Genomic DNA, 24,658 nt, shown 5'->3' on the forward strand with positions numbered 1-24,658 from the left:
CTATGGAGTTGCATTATGGGAAATGTAGGAGCCGGTGTTTTTGGAGGATGACTGAGCTCAGGATGAAGAGTCTCAGGAGATTCTGTCTTCATGGAGGAGTCCTGACAAATGTGTGGACTTCCCTTTAATGTCTTTGTCTCCTCTTGTCTCAGTGTCTCAGTCTTTCACTCATTCGCTTCTTTCTCCTTCAGTCTCTCTGCCAATCAGGCTCTCCCCAGTCTCACCTCCTCCTGCACCCCCCCTCCCTCCCTCCCTCTCTCTCTCTCTCTCTCTCTCTCTCTCTCTCTCTCTCTCTCTCTCTCTCTCTCTCCCTCTCCCTCCCTCTCTCAGGGCGGTGTATTGTCGGGGGGTGTGCGGACATGTGCGCCCCTCCTCCTCTTCCTCATGTGGGATAATAGCGGGTGTAAAGTGGATTTGAACTTGCAGCCTGCGCTGGGAGCTGGACGCGGTCGGACCCGCAGACCTCAGCCGCGCCGCGGACGCACGCACGCGCCTTCAGCCGCAGCTTTCCGGGACTTTGTGTTGGAAAAGTTGAAAGTGACAAACTGAAGCAGGACAGCTGGATTTCTGCTCTTCTTCTTTTTTAGGATTTCAGAGGTAAGATGCTGAATTTTAGCGCTTTCTGTTGAGTTTAATGATGGATGCACGTGCGTGAGATTCGCTGTTTCTGCGCAGTTTGATGCTGATTTGAGTCCGTTTGACCACCGGAGCAGCTGGTTTTTATGAGGGGGGGCAGGACTGTTCCCACACTGATAAACTCAGTGATAAGAGCCCGTTGATAGAGAGACACTGGGGACCAATTAGGTCCGTTTACTCCACTGACAGCTTTTAACCTCCTGATAAGCTTTATCAGCTGAGCTGCTCTGATCCGCTGCTGCTCCAGATGTGACCACATCTGTCTCTGAAGCCTTTTTAAACTCACTGACATCTTAGAAATTAGATTAGAGAAATTAGATCATTCAGAAATGATTCTGAACATAGAGCTCCTTCGTGGAAAGACATTAAAAACACGAAATATATTAATTAGAATAAATGATCATTAGCCAGCTTTCAGCTTTACTGTGAGCTGTTTCCAGGCTTACGGAGTGTGTGTGTGTGTGTGTGTGTGTGTGTGTGTGTGTGTGTGTGTGTGTGTGCAGGACCTCTAGCTGTAACTTTCAGCAACAGGAAATTAAGCAGCAGCAGCCAATCGTGAATCATTTCAGTCATTTTCTGCTTCCAGCTCCTCGAACATGAACACTTTCACTGATTCTTCACTGCTCACAGTTTGTTTCCACCTTCATCTGCTGAAGGAGGAAAGTTTCTCTACCTCACCTTAAATCTCAGTTTAACACCTGCGTGTACCTGCAGGGTTTATGACATCACAACTCGCCCGGAGCCAATCAGGATCCGGTATGAAACTCAGACAAGCCTCCAGGTCCCAAACACTGAGATTTACCAATGAGAGAGAAGCACTCAGTTTGAACAGGATAAACTTTCCTGTGGGAACAAAATCTCACAAATTCTTATCAAAAGCAAAGTATTTTTATGTTTTAAGGATTTAAGATTTTAAGGTTGTGACATTATCATATGTTATAAACCTGTATTATTTTCTCTGAGGCGTTCATCTTTAATTTCACTCACTTCATAAGACAGGTAGAGAATCTGAAGCTGTCAGCTGCAGTTTAATGATCTGATCCTCATTTTCTCGACTCTTCGTTGAGTTCTTCTGTAGCTTAATGTCAGATAATGAAAAACGAGTGGTAGAAGTTTCCACATCACATGGAAATACATTAAAACTGCTTGTTTTATTTATTTCTGTTGCAGCTTTAAGTCAGACGAGTGAAGTACCTGAAATCTGTCGTGAAGGACAGGACTCGCAGTGACTTTCTCTTTATCTTCTTCTACAGATTGTGTTGAGATGATTCCACACATCCTCACGCACCTGCTCTGCCTGGTGTGTGTGTGTTCTGCTCGTCCTCAGCCAGGTGAGTGTGACAGGAAATGATGCAATGAGACCGTCACCTTCTCTTCACTTCCTCATTCTTTCTCTCTGAGGAAGACGTAGCAACACACGAGCAGAGTGCAGGTCCAAGGCTGACAAAGTGGAAAATGATTTTCACTCCAACGCACACACACACACACACACACACACGCACACACACACGCACACACAGCTTCCTGCAGGGACGCCAGCCTCTGCTCTGCTGCCAGTCCCTCCTCTGAGGCCTGATTCTGCTCCTGGACGCTTTCAGAAGCGAAAGCTGCTTCGTGCATTACGTCAGCTGCTCGTCGTGTTTTGCAGCAGTTTGGAGAAACTGCTTTTATTCCAGGTGGAAGAAGTCCTGGGTTAAAAAGATCACGGCTCATTCTGCTTCTTCTGTCACATATGTTCATATTTCATCATGAAAACGACGAAATGATCATGAATTAATCTTCAGTTGCAGCTCTTCTCAGATTTTAAGCTGAAGCAAATGAAGCAACAAGTAAAACTCCTGCATTCAGAGCTCACTCAGATCAACAACCATAAATCATCTTTATCTGTTTCCATTCTCCACCATCTGATCTCAGACCAGCTGACCTGCGATCAGCAGGCGAGCCGCTCTTCCTCCTGAGCCACAGCCGCCCCAATGATGAATGATTATGTTATACACTCACTCACTCACTCACTCACTCACTCACTCACTCACTCACTCACTCACTCACTCACTCACTCACTCACTCACTCCTGTCTTCCAGCTTCACCTCCCTCCATGAGGATGGAGCAGAACCCTCCCTCCACCGGCTCGCTGGCAGGCAGGGTGGTGCTGCCGTGCCACTTCTCCATAACGCCGGTTTCTCCCAGCAGCTCCACACACACTCCCTCACACACCACTCCAGCTGCCACACCTGGACTCCTCCTCCCCGGGGACGCCACCGCCACTCCGGACGGCGAGCTGAGGATCAAGTGGACCAAGCTGGAGGGGCAGGGGGAGAAGGTGGTGCTGGTGGCGCAGGGAGGGGTGGTCAAGGTGGGGCAGGAGTACAAGAGCAGGGTGTCGGTGCCCAGCCACCCGCTGTCAGTCGGGGACGCCTCTCTGGTGATGGTGCAGCTCAGGGCGAGTGATGCGGGGCTGTACCGCTGTGAGGTCATGCACGGGATGGAGGACAGCCAGGACACCGTCAGCCTCAACGTCAGCGGTGAGTAAAACAAACGCACCCTGCCAGCTCTGCGTTTTATGGGTCAGATGAACAGTTAAACACGGAGAGTCCTCAGTGACTGAATCCAGATGTGTGAAGCTGGCAGACGGATTATCACATGACCTCACACACTGCGTCCTTTAAAGCCGCACTAATCAATAACTGATCAACAAGTTCATGTTGACTATGGATCAGAAGGTGTAGCGCGGAGAGCTCTGCAGCTCTGCAGGATGTTTTAGCATCTTTCAGCTCTTTGTTTTGGCTTCACAGCCCACAGGAGCAACAAGCTGAGATAAAGCCTCATTCTCCGCCTGCTGAGCAGCAAACAGCAAAGAGAGAGCCAGATGTTCCCCTGAGGAGCAGGTGGAGACCAAAAACAGAGCAAAAAGAGAGAATACTGGAGTCCACAGGTCTGATCATGTCGCTCCGTGTCTGCTGTAGAAACTGAAAACATGGTCGCCTCAAACATCTGTATAAGGTGGTGATACGTCAGTGTTGTGCTGCCCCCTAGTGGCCAAAAAATCAGGTTTAAAGTGAGACTGTAAGTATGAAAGAACTGCGAAGCCCTCTGAGGATGTGAAGTTAAATCCATCAGCAGTAAATCTCGTTTTTCCTGCTGCTGCAGCTTCACTCACTGATGTTTCTGAGCGACGCTGCTGATTTAAACCTGCTGTCGTTTATTTTTTGGTCAGTTTGGGGCGAGTTGCTGTGAACACACTCTGGTGTATTATCACCTTGTAAAGTTTTTATGTTGAACGTGTCAGCAAACATTTTTTTGTCTGCACATCCAGCAGTCACAGAGCATCAGGGTCGTCCATGTGGACAGCTCTGTCTTTGGTCTCCACCCGCTCCTCGTCTGTCTGTCTGTCTGTCTGTCTGCTGTTTGCAGGCGTATAGAGGCTTTTTACAGCCGCCTCAACCAAAACAGTAAAACTGAAACGATGAGCTAAAGATGCTAAAAAGCTCTGTGAAGCTGAGGGACGCTGCACATCTTGAATGATCTTTCACATCACATGCAGTCAAATGAAGCCCAAAACCTTCAGCGTGGTGAACAACCAGCAGCCCTGAAGCCAAAGATCATAGTTTACTGTGAAAAATATTTGTATATATATTCACAGCTGGGAAGCTAAACTCGATCGGCTCGTCGCTAACTGATGGCTTCAGCTCAGGTTTTCAGGTTTTAAAGCATGAAAACTCGAATGTGATTCATCCTGCAGCATAAATAGATGTTTGTATGAAAGTCACAGTTACGTCTTGTGTTAAAGAGTCGTGAATATTAAAGATTTCTGGGCTTCGGCCATCAGAGTTCATCGAGCAGGATCCGCAGAGAGCCATATGGGGCTGGGGGCCAGCGCTCGCTCCCAGCATTTCCACAGATTCCACATTAATACTGAACAGGACTCGTTGTTGAGCAGCTCCACACAAAGACGCTCCCTATGAGTGACACACAACTCTCCATTTAACCGCTCAGTCATCTATTCACGTCGTCCTGCAGCGCTGCCAGGACGTCCTCGCGGAGGAGAAATAATCCTCCCATCCAGCTGAAGATAAAGAGCTAATGACCCACACAACAGCTTCATATAGAGCCCGGATGACAGCTGAAAGGGCCCGGCGGCTTGAGTTTCTGCACGCTGTCCCACAGCGAGCCGGGGTCTTCAGTTTCTCGTAGCGTGTTAATGTAATCCAGGTAGAGCAGGTGAACAGGTGACTTCATTTCCTCGGCGTCCATCGTGTGAAAGCAGCCAAAAGACGTTAGCTTCCTCTTCACTGGAAAATAAGAAGTATTAATACCACTGTGAAAATACTCCATCATCATATTCTAGAAGATCATCACGTGTTCGCGGCGTCCTGTGAGAACCCACGAAGTCATGTGATCGTTCCGTCACCTGTGTGCTTACCTGCTGGATCTCTCTTCAGGTGTGGTGTTCCACTACAGAGCGCCGACCAGCCGCTACACTCTGGATTTTCCTGAAGCTGTGGAGGCGTGTCGCGCTGCCGGCGCCGCCATCGCCACGCCTGAACAGCTGACGGCCGCTTTTGAGGACGGCCTGGACCAATGTGACGCAGGCTGGCTGTCCGACCAGTCGGTCAGGTGTGTCCGAACGCACCTCACACACAGTTTGTGCAGACATCTCTGTCAGCGTCTGAATGTTTACAGCTTGATTTTAAGAAGAAGAAAACCTCGACGTGTTTTCAGTGTAAATCCACTTCAGGTTGAACTTTTCTTGGTTCCTGCAGTGAACACCTGCCTTCTTCAAACAGGTAGATTTTTGTTGGAAGCAGGTGGAAATGTGCAGATTTGATCACTTTTAGGGCTCGAGTATCGACAGAAACGACTGAATTAGCTTGAAAACTTAGTTCTCTGTCCTGCTTTTATTGTTTTTTCAGATATCCAATCACAGTGCCCCGTGCTGGCTGTGCAGGTGATCTGATGAACAGACCAGGTGTGAGGACGTACGGCATCCGCGACCCCACCGAGAGATTCGACGTGTACTGCTATGTAGACAAACTCCACGGTAAATCACAAACACACACGTTTAGAGGAAGGAAGTGTTAGCTTAGCTTAGCATAATGAGTGGAGGCAGGAGGAAACAGCTAGCGTAGCTGTCTAAAAATAGACCTTCCAGCAGCTTAAATATAACAATAATAAACCATTTTCGCTTTGGACAGAAGAGGAATATAATGTAAAGACAGTGAAATGAAATCTGACAAGAGGCCAGCAGTTAAACCATCATGCAGCACTGACAGTCACCTGAGCTGCACCAGGATCTGCTCAGCTCTGCAGCTGACTGGTCGATCAAAGCCTTTAACATGACTTCACCTTGTCCCTCTGTGTCCTCTGTCCACAGGCAAGGTCTTCTATCCGTCCTCTGTCAGCGATAAACTCACCCTGCAGCAGGCGAGGGATGAGTGCGAGAAGCACGACGCCGTCATGGCGTCACCCGGTCAGCTGTTCGCCGCCTGGAGGGCGGGGCTGAACCGCTGCGACTACGGCTGGCTGTCCGACGGCAGCGTCCGCTACCCCATCACCATGCCCAAGCCTCAGTGCGGGGGAGGGCTGCTGGGGGTCCGCACGCTCTACAAGTACGAAAACCAGACCGGCTTCCCCGACCCCGCTGACAGGCACGGAGTGTTCTGCTTCAAGGGTGAGGCTGAAGCACACACACACACACACACACACACACACACACACACACACACACACACACACACACACACACACACACACACACACACACACACACACACTTAAAACTGGCCAGTGTGTCACAACCCCTTCAGGACGTCACAGCAACATCTCAGTGAGGGAAACTATCAGGTAAAATTGTCTCTTCAGTCACTTTATGTGGCTGAGTGTCTTCAGACTCGCCGGTTTCCTCCTTCTCTCTCGGCGTCGGCTCAAATGTCGGTCAGCGCTGCACCTTCAGAGCTTCAGACACGAAGCACGGAGAGCTGCAGCTCGAACACGAACGACCTGCAGCCGTTTGAACGCGTGCGGACGAGAACAAAGAGCATGAAACCCAAACAAGGGAAGGATCAACTCTCGCTGCCCTGGTTGTGGTGGGGCAACACTTTATGAGGGGAAAACCCAGCTCACGCACTCCAACATGGATCCAGCAGAAAGGGGACAGGTCCCTAATGCTTCACAGCTGGACCCTGCCCAAACACAGGGAGGGGAGGGTGGAGGAGAGGGGGAGCAGATCTACGTCAGTGAAAAGGCTTCAGAGAGAGAGAGAGCGGAGGTCAGTGTGCAAAGCGAGGAAGGCAAGCAGCCGATGAAGAGCTCCCAGTCTGCAGCGCTGCAGGTGATCACACTGCAAACAGCCAGATGTTTGGCAGTGCACCTGAGAGCTGTGTAATGTGGTCTGCCAAGCCTTCGGTGAGGTGGCAGAGCAGCAGGAGAGACGGCACGAGGACAGACCCCAGACCAGCCGGACCCCTCGCCAAAAACATGACATCATATCTGGGCAGGGCCGAGCCTGCGGCCGGACTCTGCTCGTGGTGCGAAAGAGCAGAACAGACCGCAGCCAATCCCCCGAGACGGCGGCCAATAAACACCTTCGCTGTGAGCAGAGCTGGAACAAGTACTCACATCCTCGACTGCAGTACACGAGTACTATCAGAAACTGTACTGCAGGTATCAGAAGTACTGCATGAAGAAGCCTCCTGTGACTGATTCACTGCTGCAAACGACTCTTTGGGTTCACTGCAGATCAATCGATAAGGAAAATAATAATCAGCTGCAGTTAAAGAGTTTAGTCCAGTGGTTCCCAACCCGGGGGTCGGGCCCCTCCAAAGGGCCCCAGATAAGTCTGAGGGGTCTGAGATGAATCATGGGAGGAAATATTGCCAGAAGGTTTCTCCTCTTGGCTGAGGCGGAAAACTTGATGTAATGATAAAATAATGGAAGAAAGTGAAAGGAAACAGACTGAGCGATGACGTCCACGAGTCATGTGACCAAACGCTCGTCTCTTCAGCGAAGAGCTGAAAGCATCAGATCTGTGTGGAGGAGGATGAGGAGGCTGTGAGCTTCCTCACGTGAGCACATGAAGCGAACAGAAGTCTGATTTCCATCATGTTTTCCATCATCTGAGCTTGGGCTGCAGCTCTCATAGCGACAACATTATGTTGTTTCTTCTTCTTCTGTGGTGGTTTAATGGCTCGCCTGCAGAATCAGCTCCACCTGCTGTTTGTCTCCATGATAAAAGCTAAAACAGATCAGGCTGGTTTTCTGAAATGCAGTTAAAATTCATGCAGCAGAAGTTTTACTTTTGCTTTTCTTGCTTCACTGATTTCATCTTCAACAACTCAACAAGTATTTTATAAGCTCATCAAAATGTTCTTTTTAAGTAAAATCCTGATCTGAAAAGTAGCTGAAGCTGTCAAATAGATGCAGTGAGTAAAAAAATCCAGTGTTCCCTCTGAAATGTTGTGGAACAGAAGTATAAAGTAGCATCAACTGGAAATACTCCTGTAAAGTACCTCGAACTTGCATTTAATACTTCAGTAAATGTTCTTACAGTTTACTGCTGCATATGTGCATGAGGAAGACCACCCCACCCACCTTTCCCATCCATCCATACGTGGCCCCGACAGCCGGCAGGGAGGGGTGGAGGGTGGAGGGTGGAGGGTGGAGGGTGGAGGGTGGAGGGTGGAGGGTGGAGGGGAGTCCATTACGCAGCGTTTATTAAAACATTATGTCAGTGACGTTCAAAGCCCGCTGCTTACTCCCAAAACGCTCACTCCATGAACTCAGCGCTCGGGCCGACACAAAGGCTGCATTGTGTGTGTTTAGAGTCCGAGTCGTGGCTCATGTGGTATGTATTCCATCATAATGAGATATAAATCTCTGCGAGCATCACGGCCTATTTTGAAGAGCTCTTTACAACAAAAGCTTTACGGTCCGAGTGGAGCCGTAAATACTGCCCGTTTAGAGGGAACGAAGTCTGACTTCAGGCTTCGGCGGGACACGCCGGCTCACATCGCGTCCCTGAAACACGGCTCGGGCGACCGTTACGGCAGCCGCTTTATTTCTGACAGGTGACTTCATGTTTCAAAAATCAAAGCTGCTTCATGTCCTTTTATAGCCGGCTGCGAGCTCACGGCAGTTTGACAGCAGCTGATTAGCTTTTTCCAGATAGTCTGCTTTTATTTTTTCAATGAGTCACGACAATACTGATTCATTCTGTAAACATTTCTCTGGGAAATAACTGATGTTAGTTTGACTTGACTGAACCCAGACTCGTTTTAACCCACCGATGACTAATGGTGTAGCTATATTTGCTTTGCTGTGGAGCATTTTAAAGCTTTTAGGCTGATTTTCTGCCTCTTTAGGCAGCTATTATCCACTATTTTTAACATGATTTATCATGTAGGTTTGTGTAGAGCTCGTTTGAGCTCTTGGACGTGGTTTCAGACACCAGGTCAGACTCTGAGGACTCGACCTGACACCGAATCCAGAGGTCATCTCAGAGAGAAGTCTGACATTTCAGTCATTTATCATCAAATACAGCAGAGATGTCGTTATGTCCGTTAAATCCAGCTGTTCTCACATCAAAGTTTGCTTTTCACGATATCATCCTCCATGTCTTTAGACTGTAGTTTATGTTATGGACATCATATTTTCAGAGGTCCTGTTCTACCATCAGGGTGGCTTTAAACACTACAGTACCCATGAGTCTTAGCTGCTGAAGTCATTCAGATGCACAAATCAGAGCTGCAGCAGTTTTAAGGACCTGCGTCGACTGAAGCGTCAGCTGGTCGATGGATTGTCATCTCGCGCAGACGTTCATGGTCCCCAGCGGATAAAAGATTTTTGTGATCCCACTGACTTTATCTCTAGCGCCACCATGAGGTTTTTTAGTAAAATGTCTCAACATCTGTCATCTGTCTGTAACCGGGCAAACACTCCAGGTTTGGAGTGAAAGCGCTCATCGAGCTCTTCTCTGGCTGACTTCCTGCTGCCTCCCTACAAACATGAATCATGTGACAATGATTCGATGATCCAGATTGTGAGGTCTGGATTAAACCACGTGAAGCGAAGGACTCCCCTCAGCAGCAGACCTGAGGGCGAGCTGACGCCGTACGTTTGTCCGGAAAACAAACCCAGAAGACAAACAGAGAGCGAGCGTCAACATCGCGTCAGAATCTGATGACTTTGATCATTTGTTGCATGAACAAGGATCCTGTGCTGAGGTTTTAAACCCTCTTTCTTCTTCTCTGTTTCCCTCTCTTACAGCCAAACCACCAGAGACCACGAGTCCACCGATGACCCCCGCTGAGTATAAACCTGACAGCCCCACATACGCTCCGCAGACTTCAACACCTGGGCTGCTTTTAGGTCCTGAAAGAGCTGAAATCCAAGCAAGAACCTCAAATCCTGTACAGAGACCACACACAGCCTCACCAGACCAACACGGAGCCCCCCACGCAGACCACACCGCAGCCCCTGTGACCCCCACTCCAATGGTAGAAGACTATGACGTTCAAGACTTTAATGACTCACACAAGGTGGAGTCGGTACCAGTTAGAGGAGACGCGTTGCTCCCCATGCAGCTCCCTCCGCTGCCCACCACCCGGTCGCAGCCCGCCCACCTCGACATCCCCCACGGGGGAGAGGAGGGAGGCCAGGCGGGGTCAGGCCGAGGTGAGAGCAGCGGCAGCGGGGAGGGGGACAGCAGCGATGGCAGCTCGAGCGGGGCGGAGGTGGGAGCAGTGGTGAGCCCGACGCAGGTGTGGGTGGAACCCACATCGAGACCAAGCTGGCTTCTAGAGACCAGGACAGGGTCAGAACAGGGCGTAGAACCCACATCGAGACCATCACAGCTTCTAGAGACCAGGACAGGGTTAGGACAGGGCGTAGAACCCACATCGAGACCATCACAGCTTCTAGAGACCAGGACAGGGTCAGAACAGGGGGTAGAACCCACATCGAGACCATCACAGCTTCTAGAGACCAGGACAGGGTCAGAACAGGGCGTAGAACCCACATCGAGACCATCACAGCTTCTAGAGACCAGGACAGGGTCAGAACAGGGGGTAGAACCCACATCGAGACCATCACAGCTTCTAGAGACCAGGACAGGGTCAGGACAGGGCGTAGAACCCACATCGAGACCGAGCTGGCTTCTAGAGACCAGGACAGGGTCAGGACAGGGGGTAGAACCCACATCGAGACCATCACAGCTTCTACAGATCTCTCCAGAGGTGGTCATCCCTGAAATTCACACCCCAGAACCAGGTGTCCCAGCCAAAACCCCAGAGGCGGGGCAGCAACCCGCAGTCGTGTTTAAAGAGGACGTCACCCCTGGAACTGCGCTGACGTCTGATCTGGACCAATCAGCGACCGTACCTGTAGATGGAGAGTCATCAGCCAAACCCCCTTTCCATCTCATCATCGTCAATGTGCACGACCAGAATCAGTCAGGTGAGTTAAGGCGGGGACGTGCATCAAGACTGTTTCTCTGATAGTGAATCTGATGTGGGTGTGACGACTGGTGGGGCCAGGTGGGCCAGGTGGGCCAGGTGGGCCAGGTGGGACCAGGTGGGACCAGGTGGGACCAGGTCTGTTCCAGTCTGGGTCCGTGAGTGTCGGCTGAAATCAGACAGTGAGTGATATGTAAAGAGTCCTCAGTCCTCACCTGTAAATAAGCTTTAGCTGAAGTTAGCTTCATCTGATATAGTTCCTCTGTAGACTCTTTGTAGAATCTCTGCAGCCTTTTTTGTCCTTTTCAGCAAGCTGCTGGCTGGCGTCCATGTTTGTTTTGGGACATGTAACATTTGGCGTTCTCTGGATCTGCAGGGTTCTCCCTCCAGACGCTTACTGAGCTGTGGTTCAGTGTGCTGTCTGAGTCGTGAGGTTCATCCTCCGTCCTGACTGACAAACACTAAAACGTGTTGGTGGAAACCATCTTCGTGTTGCTTTGTCAGGCTCTGACTGCAGACAGACCAGTATGACCAGCACCTCTGACCAGCCTTCTGTTGAACATCTCAGACCTCGACTGAACTCCAACTCGTATTTCCTCTTTCCTTTGCTCTCATGGATTTCCCTCGGCAGCTTTTCGGAGCCTTTTGTGCTTTGGGACCCGACAGACTCACATTTCACTCGAAACACTTCGTCCTTTCAGCGAGGACATCCGTCTGTCAGAAGGACCTCGTGCTCTTTACGTGGGGAACTTTACCGTAATCTGCTGCGGCTGATTTAGTGCTGTTGGTCGTCTGCGTAGGAAACAGCTAATGGAGTTTTTTACCTTCGTGTTTGCATGCTGACAGATTCCCACACACAGGCGCACACACACTGTTTGCAGATCCAGATGTGGAAAGTTATGAAGTCAGTCGTCTCTGCTCGGCCAGTTTTGTTGCTAAACGCACTGTAAACACATCACAGTGTCTCCGGTGGGAAAGCAGAGCCTCTGAATGCTCATCAGAGCAGCGACTCTTTCCCTTCACCTCTCTTTCTCCTCCACACTCGCAGACTCGCCGGAGGCCCGACCGAGTGATTAACCTCCGTTCCCTTCAGCAGGCGGCTGCGTTCAGCTTCCAGGCTGATTATCTGCTCAAACCACAAATTGTGGACCTTTATAGTCTTTCCTCTGGGGAGGGGCCGGACTGCCGTAACTAACAATCCCCAACAATCTCCTTCTTTCTAGTCAGAGTTAGTCGTGTTTCCACCGTGGATGAATTACTGAACAGGCTCACCGGGCACAGGCCCAGGGGCCCGGGGGGCTCAGGGGGCCCCACAGCCCGAGCCTCAGCTTAAAGTGACAGTGAAACTACTGCAGGGATGTTTTCTCGGTTCCTGATGTTTCAGCAGTTTTCACGGCTCCATCATATCGTTGCTTCAGCTGCATGTAGCTAAACATGCACGACAGGCTTCCTCTACGGTTTGACGGCAGGTCCTGGATCAGTTTTCAACCACGAGCTAAATTTAAGTCGTCACTGACGTGGAAACGTCGGCGAGGACGCGATAAAGCTCACGGTTCATTCAGTCACAGTCTTGGTTTTGCCAAATGTCAAAGACAAACAGAATTTCAATTTAAAAAAGTATTGAAAAGCTTTTGTTTTGGATTATTTCTGTATGAGAGAAGATAATCATTTACTTAAACTAAATTAAACTAAGCTGCCTGGAGCCTCCAGCTGGCACGAAAACCAGTTGGCTTCCTGGAGTCTTTCCATCACTGCGAGGGTAAAAACTCTGTTTATGTGCTCAGTTTCTAACACCATCCTCAGGTTTTAGGCTCTGTTTTAGGTGGGGGGGGGGCAGTTGTCAGTACTTGAGTAAATTTACTTGTGCTGCAGAGCTCATCTGTGGTCGCGTGAAGCCGCTCTGGATCTGTGAGGCCTCACTCACCGTTTCCACGTCTTGAGGAAATCAGGAGAATTGAAGTGTTGAGTGTTTTAATGAAACCTCTTCCTGTTTCATGCGGCTCGTTCTGAGTCACACGCAGGCTTTTTTGACTTTGGGCGACATGTTGCGGTTAACTGGATTTGTCCCGTTCAAAGAGAAGCTTCCAGTCGGTCCCAGCGTGCGTCTCAGGCCGGCGTTCGCGGCACGTTTTGCAGTTTTTACTCCACTTCCTGCGATATGGCTTCCATGTGTACGATGAGGCCTTAATGAAGAGACACAGGCGTGCTGTGTTCGAGAGCAGCCCCCGGCAGCGGCTGACCTTCATCCTGAGCTGACTGTTAACATCCAGAGATGCACTTTGGCTCTTTGTCATAAACATCAGAAATGAGCTGATCTGAGATCCTGAAGTACGACAGCTGAGCCATCGAGTGGTTTCAACACTCGGCTTCAAACCTGAAACCGTCCAACCAAAGCAAACCGCTCATATCTGCCTTTAAGAGTGGCTGAACACTAAATCCACACTCTGACGTCATAAATTACACGTTTACTCACTTTAATACACAAAGTCCAGTATTTCAGACCAGAACACTGGTGCAGTGTCAAGGTTCAAGATGACCTCATTTATCCCTTCTCTGGATATTTTTGGGATATTTAATGATTAAAATCATAGTTTTGGTCGATTGATTTTCAGACTTAACATTCGATAAGTTTAGGCTGCGACTAACGATTATTCTTTGTGCGTTTTTTTGTTTTTTGTGCACATTTATGACTTCGTGCTCAAAGAGCTCTTGTGTTTTCACAGAGCTGTTTCACTGACTGCGTCATGCTGACGGCTGTGTTAAGATCTGTGGACTGAAGAACGTCAAAGTACAGAAAACAATGTAATGAAACAGCTCGTTTTTCACTACAGACACAGAAATACACGGTTTCCACATCAACCCGTCGTCACGGTGCAGCAGTGGAGGAATAACTGTCGTCTTTATTGTCTCTGTTTTACTTTTGAACTCTGCCGTCTTATTTGTCCCTTCTTGTGTGTCTCTAGTCGACCGTATCCTGGACATCTTGAACCAGCCCGGCGTCGTCGGCTCCCATCCGAGCTTCCCTCAGATCACCGACCTTTCACATGTGACCAGTGAGGCTGTGCAGGGCAGCGGAGACGTCGACCCTCTGGAGCCAGTTCCCATCAACCTGCCCGTGACGGTCAGCTTCGTCAACGGAAAGCACGAGGTAGCGTCCATCCGAGGGACGACTGAGACAACAGAGATTAAACTTTGAACTGAGTCCTTCATTTTCTCCTCTTCTGATCTGTTCAGGTGACGTTTAAGCCAGAGCTGCCACAGGAAGCCAGAGGAGATCAGTTTGAGACGGCCACTCCTGTCCAGGAAGGTGAGGTGGAAAAAGAAAAAGAGGAAGAGGAGGAGGAGGAGGAGGAGGAGGAGGAGGAGGAGGAGGAGGAGGAGGAGAGCGTGACTCCCTTTGACTACAGTGCCATACACATCCACACTGAGGAGACGCCCACAGAGGACACCGGTGATGCAGTCTCTCGTCCTACAGACTCGTACCCGGATGCAGTTTCAGCCTCAGAAATGGTCCCTGATGCCTTTATTGACTCAGACGGACTCAAAACTCAAGAACCAGGCGATCACACAGCAACAAGAACCACCACCATGACCCCGTACAGACCCCCCGTCTCATCAGCAGCACCCAGCTCGCCATCAGGCCCAGCCGTCCCTGCTGTCTCCCAGCCTGTCCCCGATGGGGTCTCCACCTACGAGGACATGGAGGGCTCAGCGAGCCGCGGCACTGACGACGAGGCCGGAGCCACGCAGGAGGAGGGCTCAGCAGACGACGCTCTGCCCACGCCGGCCGCCGGCAGCCAGTCCGCCGTGATGACCGACGAGACGGAAATCGGAGGGACGGAGCTTCCTACTCTCGTCCCAGAGACACAGTCACAGGAAACCACCACGCAGGCCCAGACGGAAGACTTGGAAGGGTCTGCGTCTGGAGAGGACGAGGGTTCAGGACAGGACGTGGACCCGCCAGAGACCCCCAGATTAAGCAGTACGCTACCGCCGACGTATTCCACCCGTCACACCCAGCAGCCTCGACCTGCAGCAGGCACCGGAGGCACAGCGGAGCCGGTGGCTCCACCAGACGTTGACCCAGACGCAGGCTCAGGTGCAGAGCAGCTGTCCGGAGAGGGGGAGGTGTCTGGGGAGCAGGGTGGTCTGGTTGACCTTCATCCAGAGGTCACTGTTACTGTTTTCCCAGATGTGGCAGCTGTGACTTTTGGAGACCAAACCTCACTCACCACAGACACTAAGGACATCACCTCACAGCCGAGCTCTCCACAACACTCCACACACTCCTCCCTTTCTGCCACACATGATGAGAAACATCCCTCTGTTACCGCCGAGCCCGAACCCACAACCCCCGAGGACCACACCCAGCACCCCAGCGAGCGTCACGGGCTGCAGACCGAGCAGTCCACCACGACCTCCACGCAGTCGTCAAGCCAGACGATGCTCTCCAGCACTTCACCTCTGTACACGTTCGACCACAGCCCCCACTCCGTCCCCCAGTGGGCTCTGATCCCTGACCCTGCCGCCACCCCTCTATCAGAGGATGATTCTGCGAACTATGACAAAGAGTTAGTCCCACCTCTGCTGGAGTCACGGCCTCAGATGCCAGAAGTGACCACAGAGCGGCCGGAGAGCGGCACCGACTCGGCGTTTTCTGTGGAGGCCAGCACGGTGAACGTCAGAGGTACATGAACGTCACTGCAGTGCTTTGACCTCACAGCGTTAGAAACATCAGCAGCTTATTTACAGCATCGTCTCTCTGGCTGAAAGCGTGCCAGGAAGTGAAATCTGAAGCCTCCTTTAGCTAACGTCGCTACATCCGTCAGGCTAACACTGGACACACGGCTACAAGTGTTAATGTGGCAGATAGTTGTTGTAGTTCTTCTTTCAAAATAATAATAATAATAATAATAATAATAATAATAATAATAAGTAAACAAAAGAAGCTTCTCTTTTCTTTACAGCAGACATTGAGTTTGTTATTAGCAGCTAGCAGCAGCTACGTTTCAGTCCTGAATGAGGCTTTTCTGATGTTACCTGTACCTCTGCTAATGTAGTTGGCTAATGATACGCTCCTTGGCTTTGGAGGAAGTGCCAGGTGTGCAGGTGTTCAGCTAATAGCCTGACATGCTAACGCACACAAACAGTTTAATCCGCTCCTTATTCTTTTCCTCTTTGGTTTTGTGAAGCTGAAACAACAGACAGACTCCTTTTAGTGCTTCTTTCAGTACATGTGCACCACGTCAACCAAAGTAACCAGTGAGCTGCTGTGATTGGCTGCTGTCGCTAAGCGAGCTCTGCTCAGGGTTTAATGAGCGGTCAGCTGTTGGGAACCACCGAGCCGCTCGTACATCAGAGCAGCGCGAATGCAGCAGCCGCTGGTTTGATTTTATGGATCTCCTTTTGCATCTTTTGTGCAGATCTCCAGCCGTGTTCAACCAGTGTGTGTCAGCATGGAGGCTCCTGCTACAAGAAAGGAGCAGAGAACATCTGTGTGTGCACACCTGGATACACTGGACAGCACTGTGAAACAGGTTCACACACACACACACACACACACACACACACACACACTCGAGCACACAGCCCTGTTTTTAACCTCAGGGACCCGCCGACAGACGGACGGACGGTGGAATAATACACGCTTGTGTCCGCAGATGTCGACGAGTGCCAGTCCAACCCATGTCTGAACGGCGCCACCTGCCTGGACGGGGTCAACTCCTTCACCTGCCTCTGCCTGCCCAGCTACGCCGGAGAGCTCTGCGAACAAGGTCAGCCACTCGACGAGCTGTTAGGCGTGAACGTGCAAAATCCAGACAAACACTGAGAGGACGATGACTGTATTAAAGCTTGTAAAAGGTAGCGTTGGTGTCAGAGCACACGCTGGCGCTCAGGTAGATCCAGGCTGCGGCCGTTAGTCGTGACAGCGCTCGCCGCTCAGCTGTCCTCCGGCGCTGGGCGTCGCCTCTGCAGAAGATTAGTTCCAGCTCCTCGTCCAATGTTTCTGCCATTACTCAGCAGCTAATCGAGGCTCTGCAGCCTCCAGGGATTAATACTTTCCATGAAAATCTACCAGCTTTCATAGACTTTGAGATGTCTCTCCGCGTGTTCTTTGAGCAGCAGTACGATGTTTTTAGACTCAAACGTGAGGCGATAAGGCCGTGTGCTCTTTGCAGCCGGCTTTGGTTGTTATTGTAAGTCATAACTCTGGGAGAGTCCTGACCATCACCGTGTTACAGTCGGCCTGTTATTTCTCAAGCAGCAAAAAATGAATTGTTAAAGTTTTGTTGGTGTTTTTTCAGTGAATTTCTCTGCAGCTTTCTGCCTTTAAGACGTTCAGTTAACGTTCAGATGATTCGATGGTGAGAGTTCAGAAATATGAAGCTCGCTGAGGAGAGGACAGTAAATCTGTGATCGTTTACTGCTCATCATCATCAATTACAGCTGCTGGAAGTACTTTTTTCTAATTTCTACTTTACTGAAGTATTAACAGCAAGATTTCATGAAAGTATAAAACTGGAAAACATAATTATTCCAGATGCAATGATTTTAGATTTTAGGTTCTCGTTTGAGGTTTTTAAAATCGTCATCTGCAGACGAGGAGTAAAAAGTATTTACCTTTAACATTTACCTCCTAAATGTACAAAGTAATATAAAAGAGAAATACTCGAGTAGAGTACAAGTACTTCATGTACTTGAAGCTGCGCTGTTGGTCTTTGACATATAAATGAACGTTAAATTCAAGCTCTTCTCGCTGAGTTCACACGATGCGGATTAACGTCACTGGCAGGTAAATATTCGTGTTTTCAGTTTTTTAGTGAAGTCGCTGCAGCGGTGACAAGCGTTTGTGTAATTACACTCACTGCCAGAAGGGGGAGACAAACGTCCTGCGCTGCAGCTTTAAGTGCATCCTGGAGAGTGAAAGGAAACCAGTTTGGACCAGTTTTTCTCATTTCCACAGACGAACATTTAGAAACTCATTATGGATTCTTGGTAGAAGGTGGAGAGAAGAGAAAGTGGAAATCCCCCAAAGCAGATGACTCGTCTGCAGTGTGTGTGTGTGTGTGTGTGTGTGTGTGTGTGTGTGTGTGTGTGTGTGTGTGTGTGTGTGTGTGTGCGCAGTGTGGAGGACATAATGTAGAAACTCAGATGTGATTTACTGTCTGGACTGAGTGTGTTTCCGGGTTTGTGCGGTAGAAGACAGAAGACAGAGGACCTGAGACGCAGCTGTCCTCTCATAACTTTCTGTCAGTGGAAAAAAAAAAAGGGAAAAAACTTTTTCTTTCATTTCCCAGAAAACTTTGCAGCTGTGTTGCATCGAATTAGCGGTAAACAGTGTGAAATTCTGCCTCAGACTGAGTCGAGCTCTCCTCGTCCTGAAGCCGAGTTCAGGCCTTCTGTTCTCACCTGAGCGCTTTGCACCGATGACGCCTCACCTGAGCGTCCAGGTGGCTGCTCTCCGTCACAGCTGCACTGAAGCCTCTGACACAAAACATTCACTGTTGACTGAATCTGACAGAGCAGAGAGCTGATCCTACGGCCGACAGTCGCTCTGTGTGTGTGTGAGTGTGTGTGTGTGTGTGCGTGCGTGCGTGCGTGCGTGCGTGCGTGCGTGCGTGCGTGCGTGCATGCGTGCGTGTGTGTGTGCGTGTGTGCGTGTGTGTGTGTGTGTGTGTTTGACCTGCAGACAGCTGGACAGCTGTAAGGGTTAATGAAGTCAATGAAGTCTGACTGTGTGCTCCTTAGCTCATTGAGTGAGCCCCCCCCGTCCCCCCCATGAACAAACAAACAAACAAACAAACAAACAAACAAACAGACGTGTTGTTGTTGTGCAGCTGCAGCTTGTTGATTGTCAGACAGGCTGTGGGCGACGTGTGTGTGTAATCAAGTTAAAGCTGCGCAGTATGAAGTCTCTGCTAACTGTGAGCCACCAGCCAGCGTCCGTCTTCAGGACGTCCTTTAACTCTTTGTCTCTCCCTCCTTGTCCTTGCAGACACTGAGGTTTGTGGATTTGGTTGGCAGAAGTTTCAGTCTCACTGCTATAAGTACTTCACGCACCGCCGGACCTGGGACGCCGCGGAGAGGGAGTGTCGGCTGCACGGCGCCCACCTGGCCAGCATCCTGTCGCACGAGGAGCAGCTGTTTGTCAATCGTAAGTCCAGGACGTGACTCTGTCTCCGCGTCCTCAGCAGTCGGCTCACAGCTATGAGATGGACTGTTGAGCATCGACCCTCTGAGACCGTATTTTCCACAAAGGTGACACGTTTGGCTTTTAGTGAGATGTCTGGATGACTGTGCCGTTCATTCTCCCCTCAGATGAACCGTAGTCATTAAACAAGATAAAGACGATGTCTGCAAAAGATCGGAATGTTAGCATTGCCATTTTTAGCATGTTAGCATGCTAACGTCATCATACTTTACTGGTTTACTGCACAAACTGAGTTACTGATGTGTCTGCACTGATCAGATCGACCAGTTAAATTTGAGCAGGTGTTGGGGGTACGCAGGTAAACAGTCCATGTGGAGAGAAAGGAAGTGAACCATTGGCTGAACCTCAGAGCCAATCAGCTGTCATCTGATGACCATTAGCTGTTTGTTAGCTTTTTTAAATGTGTTTAAATTCATATGCACACGTCTGTTTACAGAGATCAGCCAGAATGTCGAGCTGTTGTCAAGTTTGAAAGTTCAGTTGCTCATCGGGCTGTAAACAATGACCGATGAAGATGAAGATGAAGGCCCGGCACATTGCCTCAGGCGACAGCTGATGAATTTTGAGAGCACTTCCTTGTTTATCTCTGACTCAGTGTTTATCCTAAAACACACGTCGTGTTCGTTCAGACTGTTCGTGTGTTTTCCACCTTTACAGCCTCTTTGTTTTCGGTGAGTGTTTTAAAGTCGAGCGCTTTCAGAAGGCAGCGCGTTGGCAGGAGGCCAGCCGCTGATGAGTGTTAACAGGACAAACGGAGCCTTTGATCCGAGTTTCACAGACGGTTCACAGCTCTCTGTTTACTGGCCGACGGACTCGAGCCTGAACGCCTCCTCTGCTCCTGCTCTCTCGTTTGTTCACACTCAGCCTCCTCTGCAGACCCGGGTCAGCACTGATCCTGGTCTCTGCTCTGCTCTGCAGGTCTGGGCAGTGACTACCAGTGGCTCGGCCTCAACGACAAGATGTTTGAGAGGGACTTCAGATGGACCGACGGAAAGCCGATGGTGAGACAAACGCGTCTGTGGATGAACCACGAACGTCTCATGAACACGTGTCCTCTGTAAATTGAGTGTTGTGTTCTGCTTGTTTGGTCCACACTGAAATGTCTCAGCAGCAGCTGGACAGCTGCCTGTTGAACCTGAGGACGGGAGCGTCCTCACAGTGGACTCACGTCAACCTTCTGCTGTTCAGTAGAATTAACCCAGAAACACAGAACACTACCTCACTTCCTGTGTGCAGCGGCGGCGCAGCTCCCGCTCTGCAGACCCTCCGCCGCTCTCATCTGTGTTTCATGATGACACTTTCTCACACTCTCTCTCTCTCTCACACACACACACACACACACACACACACACACACACACACACACACACTCGGTCTGCTGGGAACCATCAGCTGTTGAAACATGTGAGCTGAGTTATGCGGTGAAGACCTGAGCACAGCCTGAAATCTGATCCTGGGGTCTCTGCTGTTGTAATGTGTTATCGTTGAGATGGAGGCACACCCTGATCTCTCATGGGGCTGCGCCGTAGCATGTAGCATGTAGCACGTAGCATGTGCACGTAGCACGTCGTCCATGTGTTCGTCGTCTTGCGGTCTTGTTCTCAAACAGGCAGATTGTTTGTGGGTTTCCTCTGGAAGCTGCAGAAAGCTTGAGGCTGGTTTCGGGCTGAGCTGTTGGACGTCCCAGCAGCTCCACTGTCTGCTCCTTCTGTGAATTACAACCAGTCACACATGTCGAATCAGCACCACCTCGTCATGAGGGAGGTGGTGGTTTCACAGCCCTGAGACACACAAACAGCGAGCAGCCTGACAGTGGAGGAAAATACGACGCAGAGCTTTAATCCGGAATCTCCCCCCGCAGGGATGAAGTCATGCGTCCACGTTTATTGGGGCGTTTATTGGGTGTTTCTCAATAAAGTCAAATAATAAAAACGTGTGTTCTGACAGCAATACGACTACTGGAGGCCGAACCAGCCCGACAGCTTCTTCCAGTCCGGAGAGGACTGCGTGGTGATGATCTGGCACGAGGGAGGACAGTGGAACGACGTGCCCTGCAACTATCACCTGACTTTCACCTGCAAAAAGGGGACAGGTACGCACGCACACACACACACACATACACGCACACACACACGCTTCAAAGAGAGTCAACTCAATGATACACATGATCAACCGAGTGTTTTCACCACATCTCAAGGTGCACAGAGGAGGAGAAACGTCTGATCATAAAGGGATAATATGTCAGTGCTGTGTTGAGGCTTGTTCCACTGCCCCCCGGTGGCCAACAAGTGTTACTGCAGCATCAAAGTGAAGCCTGTCTGTGCTCTGTCGTCAGTGTCGTGTGGGCAGCCTCCTGTGGTGAAGGACGCTCGCGTGTTTGGCGCCATGAAGCCTCGTTACGAGATCAATTCCCTGCTCCGCTACCACTGTAAGCAGGGCTTCATCCAGAGACACACCCCCACCATACGCTGCCGGGCCAATGGCCAATGGGACGTCCCGAGGGTCACCTGCACAAGCCGTGAGTCGCCATGTTTGAGCTTTGCTTCAGAGTCACACGGCCGTGTTTTGAAATGTTTGCTCTTCTAACACTCTTTCCCGTCTGCGCCCTCAGCCGCCACCTACCACAGGTCATTTAGTCTGCGGCGCCGCAACAACCAGAACAACGAGCAGCAGGACCGCCACCACAGCCACCACATCCATCACAGCAAGAGCCAGAAACACAAGCAAAACCACGAGCAGCAGCAAAGCTACGACGCGCTGCAGAACATCTGGAAGCCTCTGCTGCTGCAGAGGGAGAAGAGACATCAGATGCACAGCGAGGGACAGATGAGACACTGATCGGGTCCGTGGGTTCGTGAATCAGCGACGCGATGGCAGCCAAACGGTCCGGAGCCATCGACAGACAGAGAGACGCACCGAACTGTCTGTCAGTGGCTCTCAGCAGGACGAGGGACAAGTCTCACCACTACACTGTCCTCACGCAGTCCAGGACCTGAACCGTAACACCAGTGAGAGTCCAGTTTCATTGTAGTTAGCAAGTTAGCGCTCTAAACAGGAAGACTGGAGCCTTCACGGCTTCTTTAAAGCACCCGCCGTGTCCCGTCCTCCACGTCCAACAGAGGACCTGAACACCAACCGTCAATTTAAAGGTCCCCTGTGGAGTTCACGCTCTCTGTGTCTCACCGTGTTTTTCCCTCCAGGCTCAATTAGTTTGTTCAAAGATCATTTCTGCAAGAATTTGAGACTTTGATGTAGGAGTTTGTTTGGTTTGGGGTGTAATTGTAATAGTAATTGTTTTTTCACGTCAGCTGTTATCGGCCATGTTTTCAGGAACATCCGGAAAGACACACACCTGCTTCTTCTTCTTTCTTCTTCTTCTTCTTCGTCTTCGTCGTCTTCTTCTTCTTCTTCTTCTTCGGGTTTTGTAGCACCAGTTATTTGAGTTCACTCCGTCAGAACTTATTCAAACGTGTTTCCGTCTCCCATTTAACGCATTAACACAAAAAAGCGAGCAGAAAAACTGCTGAAAAAACTCTGCAAAATTTAGGATTTTTAAAAAAAAATTGCTGTTTGCATCAAACTTTTTAAGTGCGATATTTTGAAAATGTGCGTAAAAACACCCTGATGGAAAGCAGCTAAAGTTTTTTACATTTTTTACAGTTTTCTGCACTTTTCACGGACAGTTGAGTCATTTTCTTCTTCTCTTCTCGCGTCAGCATCCAGCTGATTGGTCAGTCCGTCGGTCATGTGACCTTCACCTTGCAGGTCGTCGCAGTCCCTCCAGTCGTTTTCGACGTTGCTGATGCTCCACAGCGAGGACGAGCGGCCGTGAACTCCACAGAGCGCCTTTAACACACCAACACATCGTTCACTGAAGGTTTCTGCCTCTTTTTATTTTCGCCCGCTGGTTTTAAGACGATGTCACTCACAGAGCACGACGAGCACGAACTCATCGCTGTAACTTATTTTCAGAGCGTCGGCCCGGTTTGGTTGTTCTGACCCGTTTTCACCGACTTCACATGTAGATTTTTGTACAAATGTTTTAGCGCAGAAAAGGTTTTTAAAGGGAGATTTAAAGAGCGGCACACACACACACGGCTGAAGAGGAGTTTATGATGAATGTGTGTGTGTGTGTGTGTGTGTGCTGGGGATGTTATCATAGGGTTTATAATATAGATACTATATGAAGCCATATGAGTTTAACTTATTGTATACTTTAAACTATGAACGGACTGTGATTTTAATAAAGCTCATTGAACCGCAGTGATTCTGCTGATGAGGACTTCCTCACTGTTTACAGACTCTGATGAAGACGTCGGGTCATGTGATCCACGCTGCCGTCGTACTCGTCCTCTGCGGGGGCTTTTGATCGCGACTCAGCAGAATCGGCCAATCATTGATCACCAGAACGCTCCTGATTGTTCAAAATGATTTTTCCTGCAGATCTGGAATCTGTTTTCAGTCCGATGAACGAGGGAATGTGAAAACTTCTACACACAAGGTTCTTCTTCATGTTCTTCATACAGTTTCTTTCTTATATCTTGTTTGTGGGTGTATATGCATATTTTAATGTTTTTCTACTCCGTGTGGTTGGTGGGGTTCACTGTATCTGAGGCACATGAGCTTTTCTGTATGTAATCATTGTTTCTTCCTCTGTAAAATCGTCCATCATCAGTTTCAGTGTCAGCTGCGTGCAATAATAGGAACTATTATAACACAGCCTGTCGTTTGTGTGCTTTATTTCACCCGTCACTCCGCCTCTCACTTCCTGTCTGCGGCTCTCAGCTCATTGGTTCCTGCTGAGGAGGCACTAATCAATATTTTTATATGAACTATGGATATTTGTAGTGTAAAAGGTGTCACTTACTGTAATGAACCCACAGATAATTATTTCCATTTCTGCTCTTCCCCTCAGCTCCACAGAGTGTTTTAGCGTCTTTCAGCTCATTATTTTGGTTTTTATTTAAAATATTACGCACTGGGAATAGTCTATCATAAGTACAGGAATATTTCAACCTGATGCAGAACAATAAAAGGTAAAATAAGATAAAGTGTTGCAATAAAAAACTTCTTAATGGAGAATTAAACTGCCGCTCATGAAAAGTCACATAAATGTCAGCCATGAAGGGAAATGTGTCACAGAGGACACACGTCACATAAATACTCCATATGTTGGCTAGTTTGACAAACACGTGAATTTCCTGCAGCATTTCTTCATATTATTGAATTGCTTGATTAAAACTGCGGTACAATCAGCAGCAGCTGGTGTGGCTGCTGTTATTCCTGCAAACCACCAGATGTCGCTGTGCTGCTGATGTTAAAAGCCCCGAAGCTTCATTTCTGAAGCACAAAGAAGAACAC

At 49.6% G+C, this 24,658-nt stretch overlaps 1 protein-coding gene across 1 annotated transcript; it reads left to right on the forward strand.

Moving 5' to 3' along the window:
• The first annotated feature begins 482 nt into the window (after window positions 1-482).
• On the forward strand, window positions 483-24,015 carry vcanb (versican b). Its single transcript, XM_070989360.1, has 14 exons — window positions 483-597; window positions 1,890-1,967; window positions 2,719-3,159; window positions 5,077-5,251; window positions 5,548-5,675; window positions 6,009-6,305; window positions 11,967-11,974; window positions 16,517-16,622; window positions 16,746-16,859; window positions 19,082-19,240; window positions 20,216-20,298; window positions 21,245-21,389; window positions 21,633-21,815; window positions 21,909-24,015. The coding sequence occupies exons 2-14, from the start codon at window positions 1,901-1,903 to the stop codon at window positions 22,133-22,135; spliced, it is 2,133 nt and encodes a 710-aa protein (XP_070845461.1). The 5' UTR covers window positions 483-597; window positions 1,890-1,900; the 3' UTR covers window positions 22,136-24,015.
• The last annotated feature ends 643 nt before the right edge of the window (window positions 24,016-24,658 follow it).

Source organism: Chaetodon trifascialis, chromosome 20 (assembly GCF_039877785.1).
Source record: "Chaetodon trifascialis isolate fChaTrf1 chromosome 20, fChaTrf1.hap1, whole genome shotgun sequence".
NCBI lineage: Eukaryota > Metazoa > Chordata > Actinopteri > Chaetodontiformes > Chaetodontidae > Chaetodon > Chaetodon trifascialis.

What these genes read in the sequence shown, in the direction of transcription:
- vcanb (XM_070989360.1), top strand. Translation starts at nt 1,901, where the DNA reads ATGATTCCACACATCCTCACGCACCTGCTCTGCCTGGTGTGTGTGTGT. An exon ending in CTATGTAGACAAACTCCACG is followed by an intron (nt 5,676 to 6,008) that starts GTAAATCACAAA and finishes CTCTGTCCACAG; the next exon opens with GCAAGGTCTTCTATCCGTCC. An exon ending in CGGAGAGCTCTGCGAACAAG is followed by an intron (nt 16,860 to 19,081) that starts GTCAGCCACTCG and finishes TTGTCCTTGCAG; the next exon opens with ACACTGAGGTTTGTGGATTT.